Source organism: Schistocerca nitens, chromosome 3, assembly GCF_023898315.1.
Source record: "Schistocerca nitens isolate TAMUIC-IGC-003100 chromosome 3, iqSchNite1.1, whole genome shotgun sequence".
Lineage (NCBI taxonomy): Eukaryota > Metazoa > Arthropoda > Insecta > Orthoptera > Acrididae > Schistocerca > Schistocerca nitens.
Genome location: NC_064616.1, coordinates 793131764 through 793153221, shown reverse-complemented (window position 1 = coordinate 793153221; position 21458 = coordinate 793131764). Strand labels below are relative to the sequence as shown.

The 21458-nt window shown below is 37.3% G+C and overlaps 1 protein-coding gene across 7 annotated transcripts in view; it reads right to left on the bottom strand.

Annotated features, from left to right (window-relative positions):
• Positions 1–21458, bottom strand: part of LOC126248810 (palmitoyltransferase ZDHHC20-B-like) — a 344143-nt gene that overhangs the window by 93871 nt on the left and 228814 nt on the right. For 5 of the 7 annotated variants that reach the window (XM_049950216.1, XM_049950217.1, XM_049950213.1 and 2 more), the window contains one exon: positions 14482–14608. The exons of the other annotated variants lie outside the window; for them this stretch is intronic. In XM_049950216.1, coding sequence (XP_049806173.1) covers positions 14482–14608 — 127 coding nt within the window. The remainder of the gene's footprint in view (positions 1–14481; positions 14609–21458) is intronic. 7 annotated transcript variants of the gene reach the window in all.

The window sequence follows — 21458 nt, the reverse complement described above, 5'->3', positions numbered from 1 at the left end:
TGGCTCTGAGCACTATGGGACTTAACATCTGAGGTCAGCAGTCCCCTAGAACTTAGAACTACTTAAACCTAACTAACCTAAGGACATCACACACATCCATGCCCGAGGCAGGATTCGAACCTGCGACCGTAGCGGTCGCGCGGTTCCAGACTGAAGCACCTTTAACCGCGTGGCCACACTGGCCGGCTCCAAGTTGCTGACAAGAATAATATACGGCAGAATGGAAAAGAAAATTGCAGGTCTGTCAGATGACAATCAGTTTGGCTTTAGGAAAGGTAAAGGCATTGAGAGGCAGTTCTGAAGTTGTGGTTGATAATGGAAGCAAGACTGAAGAAAAGTCAAGACATGTTCATAGGATTTGTCACTCTGGAAAAAGCATCTGACAAAGTCGAATAGTGCAAGATGTTCAAAATTCTGAGAAAAATTGGGGTAGGCTGTAGGGAAAGAGGAGTTATATACAATATGTGCAAGAACCAAGAAGAAACAATAAGACTGGATGATCCAGAATTAAGTGCTTGGATTAAAAAGTCTGAAAGACAGGGGAGTAGTCTTTTCCTCCTACTGTTCAGTCACATTGACGAAGAAATGATGGAAATAAAAGAAAGGTTCAAGAGTGAGATTAAAATTGAAGGTGAAACGATATCACTGACGATTTTGCTATCCTCAGTCAAAGCGAAGAATTACAGAATTTGTTCAATGGAATGAACGGTCTACTGAGTACAGAATATGGACTGAGAGTAAACCAAAAAAAGGTGAGAGTAGTGAAAAGCAGCAGAAATGAGAACAAAAAGAAACTTAATATCAGAAAAGAGCGTCATGAGATAGATGAAGTTTAGGAATTCTGCTACCTAGGCAGCACAATAACCCATGATGAACAGAGCAAGGAGGACATAAAAAGTAGACTAGCACTGGCAGAAAGGGGATTCCTGGCAAAGAGAAGTTTGCTGTATCAAACATAGGCCTTAATTTGAGGAACAAATGTATGAGAATGTGCATTTGGAGCACAGAATTTTACTGTAGTGAAACACATATTGTGGGGAAACCAAAGTGCACTGAAAAGGTACAGAATGAGGTGGTTCTCTGCGGACTAGGTGAGGAAAGGAATATGTGGAAAACACTGACAAGGAGAAGGGATATGATAAGAGGACATCTGTTCAGATCAGGGAATAACTTCTGTTGTACTAGAGAAGCTGCAGAGGGTAGAAACAGTAGAGGAACACAGAGATTGGTATACATCCAACAAATAATAGGGGACATAGGTTACAACTGCCACTCTGAGATAAAAATCTTGGCATAGGAGAGAAATTCATGGTGGGCCACATCAAACCAGTCAGGAGACGGATGACTCCATAAAGGTCATGAGGGAGTGGGATAAAGAACAACAAGAGAAAAACATAAAAGGAATCCATCCAGGACAAGAAGAAAGATTCAAGGTGAAATGTCTCACTTTTCGTGACAATGCTGACTGTAATAATATCTGAGTACAAAACAGATGCAAACATTTCACAAAATTGCAGTTAAATCAGATAACCAAATCATATGAGAAAATAGAATACATTTAATGCAAGCACAGTACAAAAAGTGTACACAAATATCACACAGAAACATCAAAAGAATTGATAATTTCAGGTATTTGGGAGAACAGATACAACAAATGTATCAGATAACACCACAAGGAAAGAAACATCAAAGAAAATGGAATTAGCAAACAAACTCGCCAAAAACCAACATCATAAAATATCAGTATCATTCCAGGCAAAAATTAGACACTATGCAACAGAATAAATGACAACAGGCTAACCAAGAAATTTTTCAATTTCATTTCCAAATTAAAAAACTTCATAGGCTGTCCAAAAGATACAAGAAGGGATTTTAGAAGACTTAAAATCACAGAAGATACCATACAGCACAGGGAACATTACAGGGCCATCAGCCAAGGCACGAAATTCTGGGACTATAGTCATGTTAGAATTGGCCAACTCAAGTAAAAAGAAAGGGAGGGTCAGCATGAGTGTTTAGAAGTATATTCAGATTAGAGTCTTTGCACTTTTGCTTCAGAGAGTGTTAATTATGTTCTTTATTATTATACAACTGAAGTATGTTTACAGATATGCATTTGCTTCATACATTAATGATTTGCATAAATGTCACATGGTACAGTCAAGTTCTCATACTTGGGACAGAATCCTAACTTGGGACATTTTGTCACATTTTATGTTGACAGTTGGCACAGCTCTATGGGAGATTCTAGCTGGTTGCCAATTCATTGTAAATAAAGTTCAATTGTTTTTCCAGTGAACAGACCTCCAGTTTGTGAATTGTTCTTGCAATTAAGGTACCCTATTTAAGCTAAAATCTTTGCTAAAAAAATGAAAATTTTTATATTCATGATAATTGGGTTTCTGGAAGTTACCTTGTATGCATGTAAATCTAAGAAAGTACATAGCTGGTATCACTCAAGTGTTGTAATGAAAGCCTAGCCATGATTTTTTGTTTAAATCTTCATGTGTTTGACATGTATGTACTTTTACAATAACAGTTACACTTAAACCAAACTTTGGGTGCTGTTTTAAGTCAGGACACAAAACTGATTCAAAATAATTGATAGGTTATTTTTATATTATTGTTTTACTTTTGAGTTTTAGTGAGGGAAAAGCTTTGTTTGATCATACACGACTTCGAAAGCCTACTATATCTTCAGTGAAAGTGCCATACAGAATGCAGCTGAAGCCTTAAAATGGAATGAGCTATTTGAAAAAGAAGAAGAAGCAGAAGAATTCAGAGTTTCAAAGTCATCGATTCAGAGGTGGGTAAAAATGTACTGCCGAATCCTTATAGCTGGGCCACTGTTTTCAACCACAATGAAGAAAAAGTTATGTCCAATTTCTCAGCTTTTTAAAAGTGGAGTGGGGATTCTCATTTGCAGTCTTTGACATTAGATTTGCTGTGGAGAAGTTTCTTGATAAAAAGGGAGTGGTGGAAACCTGATACAAGAACAATTTCCCTAGCTCAAAACAGGCAAAGACACATTTATGAAGGGAAAGTAATGAGCTAAAAACTCGAATGTGTAATAACATTACATGAGCCAGGGCAGCTGTTACACCTGAGCCTACAGATGAAAATTATAATGAATTGGCCAGTTCCTTAAAAAGAGATGTCAGCCCACGCAAATATCAGTTTTAGTGAGTCTACTATGCAAGATAATGCAGGGAAAACAAAACTGATTGTAAACAGAAATACAAGCTCCCACAGAGGATAATGGATGTTACAAGGAAAAACTTTCCTGTTATGTTTTCTGGTGCAGCTAATGGGAGTTTTATTTCCACCTTGTGTGGTTCACAAGCTGGATAACGTGTATAATACATGAACAGAAGGTAAGCTTATAAGCGCAATATACCACAGGACCAAGTCAGGTTGGACAGAGTGAATTCTTTTTGAACACTTGTTTCAGACTATTGCTCTGCACTATCTTAAAGCCTAGGAGATGTTCCTACAGTGATTATAGGTGAAAATGTAGCTAGCCATATATCAATCAACACTGTCGAGCAGTGCTCCAAGAACAATATATACTTCATTCTATCTCCACTCAAGAGCACACATTTGTGTCAGCCATTGGATTTGGCTTTTTGCAGACTGCTAAAACAGGAAGCTGTTGTCTGAGTGGAAAATGAAAAACATAAAATCAGCAAGAAAAGATCAGTTCCCAGATTATTAAAAAAATGCACTGGATGCAATTCAGGCTACATATCTACCAATTGGAAAGATTGTTTAAAAAAGATCGGAGTCGTCCTGCTGGAAAAGGCTGCAGTTCTCGAATGTTCACCTACAGTGTCAACGACAAATGACACAAATAATGCATCATGATCTTCAGCAGCATGGTTTGAATCCTTTAAGGAATTTCTGGGATCAGCATGAGAAAAAGATCACTGTCACCACAGAAGGGGGGGGGGGGGGGATTGAGAATGATGTAGTACAGGTACCTGAAAACCTAGAAGATACCAAAGGGCAACAGAAAAAGTCTGTCACAAAGAAGTCAGATAAATGCAACAAGAAAATAAAGAACAACTTACGGACATACGATGAGTCTTAAGGAACAGGAAGTGTCTGCAACATATCACTCCATAACAACAATTCTTCAGTTGGTGGAGCTAGTTATCTATTATTTAATGAAGATTTATGCCAGTGATTAGAAACAGAAACTCAGTTTGAGCAAATATTGGTGAATAAAGAATTTTGTAATCGTTAAGGTCACCTACTACCAAGACAAGAAGATAAAACATGAAAAGGTCTTTATAGACGAGTTATTGGGCAAGAAAAACAGCAGAACAAAATTACATTTACATCTACATCCACACGACAAATCTGCAATACACAATTAAGTTCCTGGCAGAGGGATAAATGAACCACCTTCAAGCCATTTCTCTGCTGTTTCACTCTTAGAACAGCACAAAGGAAAAACCAACACTTAAATCTTTCCAAGTGAACTCTATGATTTCTATTATTTTATTACAATGATCAGTTCTCCATATGTGGGTGGGCACCAAACAATTTTTTGAATTCAGAGGAGAAAGTCGGTGACTAAAATGTTGTGAAAAGACCCTGCTGCAATGAAAAATGCCACCCCGACTCTCATACTGTAACTGTGACTCTCCCCTCCCCCCCACCCCCCACTTTGTGATAATACAAAATAAGCTGATCTTCTCAGAACTTTTTCAATGTCCTCTGTCAAGATAATCTCATGCAGATCCTATACCCTGCAGCAGTACTCCAGAATAGGACGGACATGCATAGTGAAGGCAGTCTCTTTTGTAGACCTGTCGCATCTTCTAAGTGTTCTACCAATAAATCACAGTCTTTGGTTACCTTTGCCCACACCATTATCTATGTGATCATTCCAATTTAAGTTATTCATAATTGTAATCTCTAAGTATATAGTGGAATTTTACATTTTGACTTCTGTAAGCTATTATGTAACCAAAACTTCATGGATTCATCTTAGTACACACGTGGCTAACTTAACATTTTTCATTATTTACAGTCAACTGCCCTGCCACTTTTAGCACCATACGGATATCTTATCAATAATTTTGCAATTGGTTTTGATCTTCTAATGATTTTACTAGATGATAAACGACGGCATTATCTGCAAACAACTTAAGACAGCTGCTCAGATTGTCTCCTAAATTGTTTATATAGATAAAGAACAGCAGAGGGCCAATAGCACTGCCTCAGGGAATGCCAGAAATACTTCTGTTTTACTCAATGACTTTCAGTCAATTACTACAAACTGTGACCTCTCTGACAGGAAATCATGAATCCAGTTACAAAACTGAGATGATATTCCATAAGCACTTAGTTTCAGTACAAGACACTTGCGTGGTACAGTGCCAAAGCTTTCTGGAAATCTAGGAATACTTCCTTGTCAAACGCCAGAATATCACTTCTGTTTCACTCCATGACTTTCCATCAGTTACTATGAACAGTGACTTTTGTGACAGGAAATCTCAAATCCAGTTGCACAGCTGAGATGATGCGACTTAGGTATGCAATCTGATTGGAAGTTGCTTGTGAGGAATGGCGTCAAACATATTCTGGAAATCTAGAAATATGAAATCAATTTGAAACACCCTGTCAACAGCACTCTTTGCTTTGTGTAAATAAAGAGCTGGTTGTAGTGTTTCAGAAGAACGATATTTTCTGAATCTGTGTCCTCTATTAATAAACTGTTTTCTTCAAGCTGATAGTCTGTGTAATGCAGTGTATTACTCCTACTTCATAGCTGCCAATACAGACAAGGGGCTATTAGTAATCACATGGCAAATACGGAGGAGGCTCCATGGCCCCATCCCAGAAAATTTCAAAAATTAGAAGCCTAATTAAGGCTAACACTTTGGTGTTACAACATTGCTATCTGAATTTGCTGCAGTATTTGGAGACCTTTTAGAGTATTTACTTTTTTTATTGTGATCATTTTTCACTTTCCTTCTCAGTGCAATCAACATAAGTAAATCCATTACTACTGGCACTTTGAACATCTACAGAAGCTTCCATCATATTATTTTTTTCACTTTCACTCTGGATATCATTTCCACTGTTTAGTTTTGCATAATGATTTGCTTTAGGCTTGTCTTATAGAAACTGAACAAACACAAAAAAAGTCTAATTCCTTGCATTTTTGGGAAAACAATTAAAAACTCCTTAGCAGCTACCACCATACACATGTAGTCCTTTTGAATTCTAAAATTGTGAATAAAATCACCAAACACAGATAAAGTCACAAAATTACTGAAAACTGATCAGTCTATAATAATTTACTCCCAGCAAAAAAAAAAAAATAAATAAATAAATAAATAAATAAATAAATAAAGAAGACGGCCATTAAGTATAGATAAATGAGTGAGCTGTGCATCTTATGACATTATATGGTTAGAGAAACTTGCCTCCATGAAAAAATCGCAATAGCTTAAATATGAATATCGTTAATATTGTGATGCAACTTTGTTCAAAAGAAATTTTATTCCGATTCTTTAAACTAATAAATAAATAAATGTCAGGTGGCACCAGGACCTGGTACAAGTCTTTCAATTGGATGTCACTTTGGCGATTTGCATATCCTCAACACCAATGGCACCGAGTTTTCCCTGGATGATCACCCCCCCAAGTACTAGCCAGGAAATGTTGCTTAGCTTCAGTGATTGGGCAGGAACTCATGTTACCAAAATGGGAAGGCCTTTGGCTACCCTTTAAGCTGACAAGTGCAGAAAGAAAAATTTTCATCACCACTCAGCATAACCTACGTAAGTAGCCATCATGGCAAAATCATTCTCTGAATGATTTACTACATATTACTGAAGGAAATCATTAAAATCTATACAACATTTTAACAGTACAGTATATGATTAGTGAAATTTAAACAATGCCTTTTCCAATTTTTTAAAACATCAAATTATAAAATGTCTATTTCCTTAACATTTTAGCAACTTTCTGTAACTCCATAGTTAAGTTGGCAAATCCATAACAGTTACAGATAATGTGTAACCATTAGCAGCCATGCTAGTTCCTTACTCAAGTACTGGTGTGACCTGTTCAACTTTCCAGCCTATACGTACTGATCTTTCATCGAGCAAGTGACTGTATATGATTGCTAAGTATGGAGCTATCCTATCAGCGTACACTGACAACAATCTAAGTGGTATAAAATGTGGACCGAAGAACATTCCTTTACTAAGTGATTTAAGCTGCTTTGCTACACTGAAGACATCTACTTTTAAGTTACTACTCATGTTGGCAGCTGTCCTTCATTCAGATTCTTACTTTGTCTTCTTTGGTGAAGGATTTTTGGAAAATTATTTCTAGTAACCCCCGCTTTAAGGCCTTTTCACACTGGAGATCACGACACGACAAAAAATTCCACAATGCATTTCAAATGAAGACATTCACATAGGCCGTCAAGGGACCATCACATCACATATTTTATTACTGTGCTTTGTTTTCATGGCAACCTGCTAATGTTCCATAACAAATTGAATATTTTTTCCACTGAGTATTCTTCCACAAGTGGGGTCAGATATCTGAAAGCGAAAAATTATTTGCATTTTACTGTAACAGCAATTCCATATCATTTCAGATAATGAAAATAGCCTGTCTATTTGTTTGCATGCTATGATTTCATTTTTGTTTAAGAAGTAACTTCATACAGAATATTGTGCATCATGATTAAGGTTATTCATGACTGGGTAAATACCTGGACAATTTGTTATGCCTCAACATATAAATGTGCAGACTATTATAGACAATAATACCCTGTGTAATTCTAGAGAAAAAATTCTCAAGAGTTAAGATTAGAATTGTTCTGCACCATTACTATACCATTTCTATAATGTATATTTTTCTCTCTTTCACATTGTTCTCATTTCTCTAGAGTATATATGGCATACACACTTATGTATTCTGGATCTAGCATTATTGTATTTCTGTTGCTGGATGCTATTCTTGTCACCACACAGTCACTTTAATCAAAGATGGATGGGAAATTCATATATGCGATCCATGAATTGTAAAAAAAATATTTTTCTGTGTGTTTCAATGGTTTGTGGCATTTCAGGGGCCAATGAGGGGGAAAAGCCAGCATTTGCCTGTAAAGTGTGAGAAGCCATCCAAATCTCACACTCTAGCTGACCCGAGTTCATAATATGGTGGTACGCATAGGGTGTTCAACAGCAAGGTTATCGGCGACTTGTATTCAATGCAAATGGTCATTAATCTGTTTCATCTCATCATTAATCTGTTTCATCTCTCTAGTTTCTCCAGCGGGACTGATTAATAGTGTATTTCCAGATGTCCTACTGAGTTGTTCCCATTTTATACCACAAAATGGAAACAACAACTCTGTAGAATATCTGGTACCATGCCATTAATCATTAATCTGTTTTTTGGATTCAATATGAGTCTGGTTTACTACTTCATTTTGCAACCTAGTGTTCTACAAGTTATATTGATTGAGCAGGTCATTTCTGTTATCTAAATATTTCATTAAGTGAATATCGAAATCTCCACTAAAATTCATTCACTCCCCTTTGATAAGTCGCACAATAATGTTTCTAGTTTTGTAATGTAAACTTGAAACTTTCCTAGCAGGAAGCTATATAACTATAATTATGCCATTAGGTAGAATTAGTTTATGGATATTGCTGGGAGCAAAAACTGTCCATTTCAGAAGATATGAATTTTATGATATTTTTAATATTAAGTTACAACTAATCCATTATCCCAGTTCTTCACACAAAAATAAGATGCTAACACTTTACAAAGGTATTTTATAAATTTGTACCTCTGCCTGAAATATTAGCACAATTCCTCATTGGGCTTGTTCTGGCGAGGAACCACATGGAACTTAATTATCCTCATATTTAGTTGTCTGGTGTGGAAAGGTTTGGGCTTTACGGCAGCATTTTTCCTGGGGCTGGAGATGTTGCTAAACCATGCCCAATCCAGGTACTTTGAAACTGTTCACCATAATGGCAAAGTGTGCTGGGGCTCAGTTCTGCAGGAACCACACAAGGCCCAATTCCCTTGTATTCCAGCTGAAGTATTAATTCTGTTTGCTACATGTCCATGTAAGAATTTCCTTCCACATACCCTTCAAAAAAATATTGTCCAAACTGGTATCATGATGAGATCTCACATCAGTCAACATGAGGCCACTTTCTTTCCAACTCTGGCACATACTGGACATCTTCCTTTGATTAAAAAGCCACATTCCTTGTATGTGAACTTTTATATATTGCACATTCATCACAAAATAACACTCTTGAATGACCCAAGTGGTTCCTTGGATAGCATAGTAAAGGAAGTAAATGTGTTTGATATGTCCTTGATGAAATATCAACAATGGAAGGAGTAACAGTAATGCTGACCGAATAATAGAGATTTTCAGTAGTCGATAGGCACATGACATAAACTGAAAATTGTGCTAAGCTTTTTGGTAATATCCCTCAGATTTGACTACAGAACACACACACACACACACACACACACACACACACACACACACACAATGTATGGCTACATTATCCCAAACACCTACATTGTAGCAGCACTTCAGTTCAATTAGAAGGGAGCCACTTTAAGGTTGGAGAGAGAGTGCACAACATAGGTTGAAATGTAGCCTTAAATGGTTTTATACTGAGCACTATCAATCTCACAACTGATAACATGACTGAATGAGGGGAAAGTGACTAACCATGATGTGGTCAGTTACAACTTGACATGATTGAAGAGTACTCAGCCAAAATCTTCTGTAAAGTGAACCGCTTGATATGACAGGAGGTTAAGAGTTTTTATAAAATTGTGAATATGGTTCAGACTATTTCTACTTCAACCAAATTTTATGTAGCATTGTGCAAGTGCATTTGGAAACTGTCCAAAGAGCACAGAAGACTGCAACTCCTGCTTCATGTCACACTCAGAAAATTCATTGACAAAAACATCAGTCTAAATTACACTTCCAAATCTCTTTTTAATGTGGTCACACACTGTTGAGTGCGGTATGCTAAGTTCAGCTGCTTTTTGTGAATCAATTTCAATGGAGACATCCATTAATTGATCAACTGTGTCACACATTTCCTCTTGCATTTTCTTACGTCCACCACCTAGTCTGCCTTTTTACTGCCTGAAACAAAGCATTTTTCTTGCAGTCAAGTATGTGTGGTTTATGAGGGCCTGCCAAAGTGATCTAAAAATATACTCATTTCATTGAATTCCGCAGTTCATTGAATTCAATGAACTGTGGACGAAGCATGACTAACAGGCATTACATGCATTGATCAAAAATGATAGTACATTGAGAATGGCTAGTTTCTAGCTGAAATCTAGATCTGCCAATAAAATTTAAAAAGAATGACCGATATCTGAAATCTATTACTTAAAAGTCAATATAACAGTCACTGTGTGCAACAGCCTTCTGAATGGAAGGTAACCTGATTTTTTAGGAATGTTATTTAGAAAATTTAGGGAACCACCATTTGAAGCTGACTGTAGAATGCTCCAACTGCTGCCACTGTACATTTTGCTTAAGGACCACAAACATAAGAGAAATTAGGGCTCATATGAAGGCATATAAAAATTGTTTTTCCCTTGCTCCATTTGCAATTGGAACAGGAAAGAAAATAACTAGTAGTTCTGCAATGCACCCCTCACCACACATCATTTTTTGTGGAGTATGTATGTAGATCAAGGAAACAAGAAGACACTTTGTATTGATTTTAACACTACATTTCTCAGCTTCACTGCACTGTTGATTTCATACCACAGGTCTGATGATGAGGTTTTTCTGAACCTTGTCATGAGATGGTTAAAAAAAATGGCAACCAAGACAAGTGTATTACCATTTAGTACCGAAGCTCAAAGCTGGTCGCAGCTCTTTTCTTTTGTGAAGTCTTTTGTCTAAAGAGGGGGGCGGGGGGGGGGGGGGGGGGAAGACAGATATTCAGCTCTGACATTTAAAAGCAGGTAGATATGGGCTAAAATTGTAATGAGTCCTCCATTGCAGAAGTTTAACATTTGTCATGTGTCTCAAAAATCTCCTGGAACTGGCAGACTGCTGCACAATGGAAAGGATTTATGTCACCCACATCACAAAATAGTCCTGGGACTATTGGAAGTAGTGGAGTGAGAGAATGCTGTCAATGTGTATGAAGCACAAAAAGAAATACCTAAATTTGCAAAAATTGACACCAAAATCTGCACAAAAAAATCACTGAACGTGGCCATAAAATAAAACATTTTGTTCCTAATGTTAGAGGAGGAGGATCAGTGATTAAAGGTCCTGATGACAAACGTGGTCATTAGAGATGGAGCTCAAGCTCAGATCAGATACGGATGGAGAAGAAAAATAGCCATGCTCTTTCAGAGTAACCATCCCACATTTGCCATAAGCAATTTAGAGAAACCACGGAAAACCTAAATCAGGATGCCCGAATGCGGGTTTGAACCATCGTCATCCTGAATGCGAACCCAGTGTGCTAACCACTACACTACCTCATTTGGTTTTTCCTAATGCTAGCTATAACCTTCGTTCCTTCTGATTTCTCCTATTAGACTTTCTATCCAATCACTAAACAAATATTTTTGATTTTCAGTAAAAAGCTACTTCTGAATTTTAATGACTATTAACAGTCAACATATTACTTCATTTCTTTATGTGTGTGTCTTTTGTTCAGCATTTATTTTTTGCCATTTACTTTAATTGTGTCTTATATGTTTGTACCTACTTGCATACAGGATCTCATTTGCTTTTAGTACAACCCATTCTCTCTTCTTTGAGATAAAGTAGCTTTTACATTCTATGTGTAGATTGCACACATCTGCCATCTGAAGAACTATTTGGACCACTAATACACTCTGAGACAAAAAACACACACCATGAAGGAATTATTCAAATTAGATTGAACTCTCCTGGTCACTGGGCCATATGGCCAGTGACAGGTTGGTATCCCACCACTGTCCAGTGTGCCTCCAGACTCACCTTTGGCTTGGAACCTTACTGATTGGAGTAGAATTGTCTTCATTGATCAGTTCTGCTTTGAACTGATCCACGATGACCAGTGAAGATGTGGCTCAAGACATCCTGGATAGCGGTGGGATACCAACCTGACTGTTGCCCGCTGTATGGCTCGACAACTAGGAATGATTGTCTGGGGTGTCATTTCATTTCATAGCAGGACCCCTTTGGTTGTCACTTTTGACACACTTACAGCGCAGTGGAGTGTCAATAATATTCTACACCCTGTTTTGTTTCCCTTCATGGCACACCATCCTGGATTTACATTTCAACAAGATAACACCCACCTGCATGAAGTGTGAGTTTCTACTGCTTGTCTTCATGCTTGCCAAACCCTATCTTGGCCAGTAAGATCACTGGATCTCTCCCGAACTGAGAATGTCTGCGGTATTAGGGGCAGAGCCCTCCAACCAGTTCGGGATTTTGATGACCTAATGTGCCAGTTGGACAGAATTTGACATGATATTCCTCAAAAGGACATCCAACAACTCTATCAATCAATGCCAAGCTGAATAGCTGCTTGCATAAGGGCCAGAGGTGGACATCTGATAAATTTCTCAAGCTTTTTCCCTTGAATAAATCATCCAATTTTTCTGAAATTGTAATCATTTGTTTGTTTGTACATGTACATCACATCCACTGTTTTTGAATACTGAATAAATTTTCAACAGCCGAGATTCAGTATTCATAATACTACTGATCACCCCCAAGTTAGCAATGTCAGAAGAGTACATCTACTGATTTCCACCCCATTCAGGTAATTCCTTCATGATGGGTCAGTTTTTTGTCTTAGAGTATCAATTGCTAGCAATACAGACATCATGCATTGACGAAGTCAATCTTTGTCTTGTACATACAAAGGACCAGTTGGCAGCAGTAGGTTCTATTAAAGAACAGTGCTAATACAGATGTTATGATTAGTGCAGTGAGGTACTATTGAGCAAATCTGAGGTCAAGCTACTTGTTCAATGAACAAGTAACTGTACATACAGATCATGTTATGCTTATGAGATTTATCATAGTATCCAATTTGTTGATCTGCCACGGTACAAAAAACTTTGTTATCCAAATCAGGTTCACTAAAATTTTGTCATCAAGAGATAGTTTTTATTTTTTTTAAAAATAGTGTATCGTCGAAATGATGCCTGTGCAACCTGAAAACAAATTTTTTAAAATAATGAGCCATTATTAGTTAAACATTATTGATATGAATCAACAAGACTTGTGGACCTTTTACTAATTGTTCCTGAATATGAAGAAAAGTGGTGGCCAAAAAACAGAAGCACTTAGACATATAATTTATGAAAAAAATAATTATCTGTGACTGATACTTTCCTGAAGAAAACTGCAGGTTGTCAGTTTGTCTGTCTTGATGCATGTTGCTACTATGTTACACATCATGTTTTCCATAAAACTAGTAGGGAGCAAACTGCCCTTTAATGGGTTGTGTTCTCTCTTTTCTCCTCCTTTGTTGTAAACAATCTTATTTATCAGCATTTTAATCTGTGTGTGAACTAAATACAGTCAACACATTACAGAGCCGAGTTAGTACAACACTGATTTTCCATCGGCCTACATTTTCTCATATCTGTACGAGGCTTCATTATTGTGTCATCAGTTGAAATTGAAAATGGATATCCTTTCCCAGGGAACAGAGTTGGGAAATTTATTTTATTACTATGTTCCTTATACGTGAACACAAAACATATTTGACAGGTAATTTTCTTTTGGCATGCACTGCATCCTAATTTCAAGGTTGACAGAAAAAAGTTTGTATCAATAAGAAGTGTCAGTTACACTGATATCGGTTTATGAGTTGCATTTAAGTCTGCAGGCTTTTGTGGCCATTGTCACTGAAGTTAAAATCTTCTGGGTCATTAAACCACATCATATTTCCTCTAAAATAATCGACATTCCAAACCCTCTGCTGGGATCTTCCAGTGTCCACTACTGCTACAACACTGTCAGAGATTAGTGTTGCATTCGTACTGAAGAAGTGGTAATATGGGGGCCACCAGTAGTATCCACAAGAGTTTAGCCAATAACACCTCTTCTTCTGCATCAGAGTGGGAATATTAGCCTATGATGATGGCCCACCAATGGTAGCCATAAGAATTTTAATGAATATTACCACTTCTCCAGCATGAATGCAGGAAAACTCCCCTTTATAAGAGAACATGACACTGGTCTCTGACAGTGTTCTAGCAGTAGTGGACACAGGAAGATCCTGAGAAAGCTCCCAGCAGATGGGTCAAACTGTCAATTATTTTAGAGGAAATATGACATGGCCTAATAACCCAGAAGATATTAACTTCAAAATGAAATCAGTTTTATATGGCTACGTAACAGTTCACACTATATGATTCTACAGATATGTGGCAGGGAGAAAAATATTCATTCTTCTGTAATAGTAAACATACCTTGTGAAAACAGGTAAGAACCAGAGTTTCCTGTTGTCTCCAAAAACTTCCTGGAAGTTGTTATATGTCCCCAAGCTGAACCCATCTTTGTCAGCACCCGTACGAAAAACCGGAGGTCTAAAGGCCTCTGAAGACAAAAATTAGGAAAAAAATGGTAACGTTATTTTTCTTCTTCTTCTGTGAAGCCTCAAAAGATGGAAAATTCTAATCAAAATATTAAATAGTTTCTGTTAACTCTCATTCAGCTCATTCTTTCAGTTTTTTCACCACTAATACCACTGACATCAATCTTAAAATTTATTGCTCCTAATAAAATTCTGATACATTGTTATAGTGTCACTCTTTCACATGAGGAAAATAACTCAAGCCCTTGCATGAACTTCTGTAAGAGAAAGTTCTGTTTCAAGCCAACATGAACCTCTCATATACACATTATAATCAAAGAATAAATTGCGCGAGGTGGCGATGTATTATCAGAAATAATGGCTTAAAACCAAAATGAGCTGAAAACTGTGTTTTTAAGGAAACCTTTACACCATTTCATAGTCACAGGACACCTACACAAGCTGTATATTACAAACTTAACAATTGAAAACAACCTTTTTAAATCATCTATCAGTATCATAGCTGCCAAGTTGGCTGTGGTTGCATCGCAACACAGAGCACAATTCTTATCATCACATATCCTTCCAATTTTTACTCATACTGTAAAACTGATATAGTTGAGAGAAACTATATTTTACACATTACCCATTTCAATTGGATAACTTTTGTTCAGTTGTGTGATGTGCATTAGTAGTAGTAGTAGTAGTAGTAGTAGTATTAGGACGCAAAACAGCTGAGGTCATAAGCATCTGTGTCATAACTGGTGAATGGTCAATTACTGGAAAAGCTGAAGTTTGTAATACTCAGGGTCTAATCGACTGTAGCTGAGAGATAACTAAAAACAATCACTTCCCCTTTTAGGAGGATGCTCAAACAATTTAAAATCACATTTCCTTCACATATTACTACGATGAATAAAAATTAAAACACAATCTATGGTTCAAGCTGTATCTGCTAAAATATCTGATAATTCAGATGGCACACACACATTAAAATGTAAACGGTTATAAAATCGGCAATGAGTCAGAAAATGGCACACCGTCCATGGTTAGTTGCAATAAGCACAGTGGTGCGGGGTCTTCACCTACCAAATGACAGTGACTGAAACAACAGTGCCCAACACATAGCTGAGCTAAAAGTATCTCCTCATGAGGAGAAGGGCAAGGGGAAGTTGTCCAAGCTGATGGGAGGTGTTTAATTCCCAGAATTTGTCCCCATATAGAGAAGAATATTGTTCATGACAGAGAGACACTATGTTCCTACATGCAGCAACAAAGAGATCATCTGAAGGGACAGAATAGCTAAAAGGTCTAGGCAGTCTGCCAGCAGCCTTGGTAGCAGTATCAATAGCTTCATTCCCTGACATTCTGAGATGACCTGTGAATCACACGAACATCACGTTGGCTCCACCATCAGCGAGCATTTGAGTGAGTGAGTGAGTGAGTGAGTGAGTGAGTGGAGGCATTAGTGGATTCATTGCACTAAGAAGTGGTATATGTATAGTACACAGAGGCTCTGAATGGTACTAAGTGAACTGGAACACACAATACACAACTAAGAAGCCTGTGTCATCGAATGTACTGGGTGGCCTAGTACAGAGCAGAAAGCTCTGCAGCAAAAATCGAGCACTGGTCTAGAAGATGGTATCTAAAGGAGGAGGAAGAGGAGGGGGAGGAGGAGGAGGAGGGTAATCTCCCTCATGAACATCCTTGCTACAAGTTACACATTTGGCTGCGTTTTTACAGGATATGTCAGTATGGTTATAATGCTGACATTGGTAGCAACGCATTGGGTTTAATGTGTAGGGTCCAATGTTAGTGACTTTATAGTCCACCTTCATCTTCAATGGGAGCTCCACATGACTGAACATTAAGAAAAGGGTGCGAGTAGGCACGAATTCTGTATCAACCCTTTACACAAACCAATGGGCTGCAGTTATGCCATGATCAGATAGATAATGTCTGATATCTCCTTCAGTTATACCATCAGTCAGCCATGTGACAACACGTCACGAATTCAGTGTTCAATGAGACTTTACACAAAAGAATATTCATGGGAGCTTGGCCTTAAACAGTTTTTGCGCTTGAAAGGGACTGTCTGTCTCTAGAAGCAAATGTTCCTTTGTGTAAGCAAGTTTAGGACTTTAGTGGGCCTGCAAATGTGTCCACACCTTTCTGAATGATGAATGCGTTCACTGTAGAAAATATCACCCCTCCCTGAGCCTGGCCTTTACCAGGAGGTACGCAATAGCCCTACCTGTCAATCCTGGTGCTGGGAGTTACACATTACGCAGTCACCCTTTACGTGTCAAATGCATGAAGCGACCTTCAAGCGTGCACAGCGAGGAAAAAAAGACAAAAAGGGAGATTTAAAATGCCGAAGTTCAGGAAGGAAAGGAGAAGGCAGAACAACAAAGGAGAGAAAGGGAAAAATGATACATTCATAAGTTTCGTTTACCCGATTTTACACCAGACCTGCTCCCAAAGAGAGGGGATTAAGAATAGTATGAGGATGCAGCATGGAAAAGGAAGGAGTACTGCTAGGGCAGAGACCCCATATGCACCAAGCACGTACTCCCAAAATAGTTGAGAGACCCCTAGGGGGAGTGTTATCAGTGCTTTGGAATAGATTAAAGTTGTATAGCAGTGTAAGTTACAAGACCCAAGCTTTCTCCACACTTATACGTTAGTTTTGCTCACAGAACACTAAGTGGTTAAGACTTAACTACTACTACTTCAACTGTCTCCCATAGCACCATAGCAGTACACTATGCCACATAATATATGACTGATTAAAAAAATAAAAATATTCTGGCCACTGTATAAGTGTGCAATGGGACATGAAAGTGGATAAAATTAGATCAAAAACAATAATCATAATTAACTAATTAAGGGCTTCTGCAACAAAGACATAACACAGTGGCACTAACAGTTGTTGAGCATCAACAGTCTGCTAGTATTTCCCAAGTTTCTGAGTTTTGTGTGTGCAGGCAGTGCACAAGTATCATCAGAGATTTTATTTGCCAATTTGTCCATTGGTTACTGGAGCTTACAGTTACAAAGGACTGGTGGCACTAGCCAGACAACACATGACAAATCTAAGGTTTACTAAACTCACAGCCAGTCATGGGTGCACAGGTAGCTCACTGGTTGTTGCAAATGTTCTGAGCATTCTCTCATTATCTTCAGATTCTCTGTTTGTCCTAGGCAGAACATGGAGCATTCCTGGCATTTTACTTTGTATATTCCAGAGCCTGAGTATGGCTCATGATTATGTTTTATATTATGAATTAGTTTATTTTATGCAGAAAACCCAACTTCTACTTTGTGATTTTTGAAACTCTTTGCCTATGTATGGGATGCTAGAAATACATTTGTTTTTGTCTTTTTCTTCTGTGATTCACTTTGTGTTTGCGTCATTCTTCACTTTGTCTAGGATAAATACTGTTCACTGAAAGTGGTGTGTGTGATGTTAAACATGTGCGCGATTCTGCACGAATGAACCATAAGGAAACCAAAAGTATAAGTTCTTCCAAATGTTGCCACTAACTACATACAAAAAACAACTAACTAAACACTGCAGCAAAGTCAACAAAACAAAGCAGCACATCACAAACATAACACGAAATGGCGTAGAACAAAGAAAAAACATAATTGAAAACAGAAATCATTTCCCAAAATGTATTGTGCACAATATGAATAAAAGAAAATCATGATTTTATTTTATTTCTGGTAACACAAAAGTTGTTTATAAACAAACCCATTGTTTTCACAGTCTCAGGCCTTTGCAAAACCATTTATAATAGACAGAATCACATTTACAATAGTAAAAATAAAAGTCTGAGCCTTTCTTAGAACATAAATTATAAGTGAAATGGTCAAAAGTTGAAATTATAAAACTATCATTCAAATAAACAAATTGGTGTGCTACAAGCACCGTATACTAGTAGGTTTTCCAGCTGAAAATGGTATATTCAGCATCCACAACCTGAAAATATCTTCTAGCACCATCTTAACAATACCAACAAATATTCTGTAATGTGTACACAGAAGGGAAAGGTATTTTATGACCAGCATGAAAATATTCAAAAAATATAGATTTCATTAACTGTTGCTGACTTTTATTCACAACGTACTTTTTAAAGGTATCTAGATGTGTAAGAAGGGACCTGAACTCTAAATATGAAAATGATAATTATTGCTGACAGTCACATTCACTACTAAGGCTTCAATTTTTAGGTTATGTATTACTGAAAAAGTACCCACTTACATTGTTGAGCATAAGACACAAAGCATGTTTCTACCACCATATGTCATCTTAAGTGCAAAATAATATCAGATTGTATTGTATGCTATGTACTGTTAGGTTATATTGCATCAATTAAGTTTAGATGATATTCTTCATCAATAAAAATACTTACTGGCAAGCATGAGTTCAAAGTAGTTAATGTACTCCTTCAATGAACAATTTCAAAAAGAATTTCCATTTTTCTGTGACATTAGTTCTTCACACTCAAAAAGAAAAGGGAGATGCCACATGTGTGCTTCTAGTTTTTCATTTGCAGTGTATGTGGATATATATATCATTCTATTTAAAAAGTGATAAACATGAAACAGCTGTCTCCACAGAAATGTCCAGACCAACATTAAACTTTTTTTTAATTTCTGACAAACTGTGCGGTTAGGACGAGAGGTTGGTTGCAACTGAGAGTGTCTTCGCATATTATATAATTCAGCAGGATCATAGCTCTCTTCACAGCCAGGCTTCAACATTTCATGAAGCAGTGAAAAAAGTTGGAGAGTCACTCATGCTACTTATTTATTTATTTATAGTTGCATAGATGCATATATGAACACGTTATGGGATATAGAACAAGTCAAGTATTACAAATTATTGTTTTGTACATAGTACACTGAATTTATAATATGAGTGATGTAAGTGACAGATAGTATTAGCAAGTTGAAAACTACCTTGGAGGCCAAAATTGAAGACCAGTTTCTTCCCCCAAGTGTTAAAACACTTATTGGAAAGCTTGAAACAGAGGAAGGCCTGCTTCCAGCAGAGGTAACAAGGTTCCGCAGCACTGCAATATTTTTCTATGAAACGGTTCTATCCTCCTTAAAAAAGTGGATGGAAGAAAGTTTCCAGAACTTGGAATCCTACACTGGGTTACTTTAAATCAAATACCATTATAAGATGATAGTGAAAGAACTGCTTCTCTAGTTATGAAAACTGTGGCATGTGTTCAGTTTGCAGAAAATGAAACGTGTGATGAGAATGCCTGTGTCCAACAGTTTGCACCAATGAGAAATTCAGTGGACAGACTGCTAATAACACTCTGCAAACTCAAAGATGGGTTGAAATGATTTCTCAGAATTATATGCCATTCTCAAATTTATTCAAGTTAGAGGAGTTTCTCTTTTTCCTTCCTGGCACTAATGCTGTTACTGAAAGGGTATTTCCCCCGCATGAGTAATATACGGGAGAGTGAAAAAACACAGAATTCTGTAGAAAATATTAAAGCAATGTTAGTGAGTAGAGTGAATTATGATGAAACTCATGTTGAACTTTTTCATGTGCTGTTGCCTTGAATTTTTTCATGTTCTGTTGACATACTGAAGAAAATACACAGCACTGATAAGTACAGCCAGCCTGCTCGCACGCCATCTTAGAAGGTGCTAATAAAATACAAATTAATGTAATTTTTCTAGCAAATTAAAGTGATCTTCTGAATTTATTACATTTAATTAAGATCTTTTCAATTTTTAAATATCAATACTTGTTATGTGTGCCTGATTTGGGTCTAAAAGTACGGTCACCTTATTTAAGTGGGGTCCTTTTCACCCTGTGGTCTATGTTACCTGCTTTTTGAACCTTCCTCAATTTAATATAATCTAATAATTCTAAAAGCTGGGATAGTTGCCAGCAATTCTCTCTCATAATGTAATAGTTTTGTTGAGTGAATTCTCCTTTTGTTACAATTAGTGCCTTTAGGATCACATAGAGCTCTGCATCACATACTGTACATTCAGCTAAATGCCAAGGCCTCAAAAGCCTTTCTTGAAAGGCTAGTGAACAATGGAAACTGTGCCCTTTACTACAACCATGTATGCACATAAGCATGCATGCACAGTTGCATCAAGTTTTGATGCTTATCTAAATCACACAAATGTTTGTTTAAATTACAATCTGATCTACAAGATTTCTTGTACTTTGTCAAATTATATACAGCATGGGCCTCACTACCATTTGTTCCAAAGCAATGTTAAAACATTCAAGTCTGCAACACCAAGTTCAGATCACAAATGGTCTTATTACCCTTCTGTTGTTTAGAATGCTTGTTTCACTAATGCGATTGGAGACTGGTGGATTCACCAGCTCTGATATGCATGTCACGCACTACAGGGAACTTCTGCAGGATGATTAACAGCACTTCTCCAGCTGTGGTGTTAACATTAGGTAGAAAGCTTTGATTGAAGGCCCATGTTATCACTGCTCATTACAAAAGAAGTAATGAAAGAAATCCACTGTCTTTAAATAGTATAGTTCTACAAAAGCACAAGAGGTTCAAATATAGTACAATTGTGACTGAACAAAGGCTGTGTAAAAAAGTTTCAGGGCAGACCTGTCTGTTCTCCCAGGTTATGCCACTAGGGCAATTTAATATGTTTAGAGCCCCAAAGAGCTTTTGTCTCAAGAACCTTCTGGTGTGACAACCACTTGAGTTTTCCACAATAGATAAGGCCTGAGAACTTCCTCCCTATGAGCAATACAGATTGGTTACTACTAGTGTTGTAGGAATGCTCTTGTAGAATCTAAATACTTCAAGATTAAAGGAGATAACTCACTGAAAAGCAGAAGCATTGAGTTAT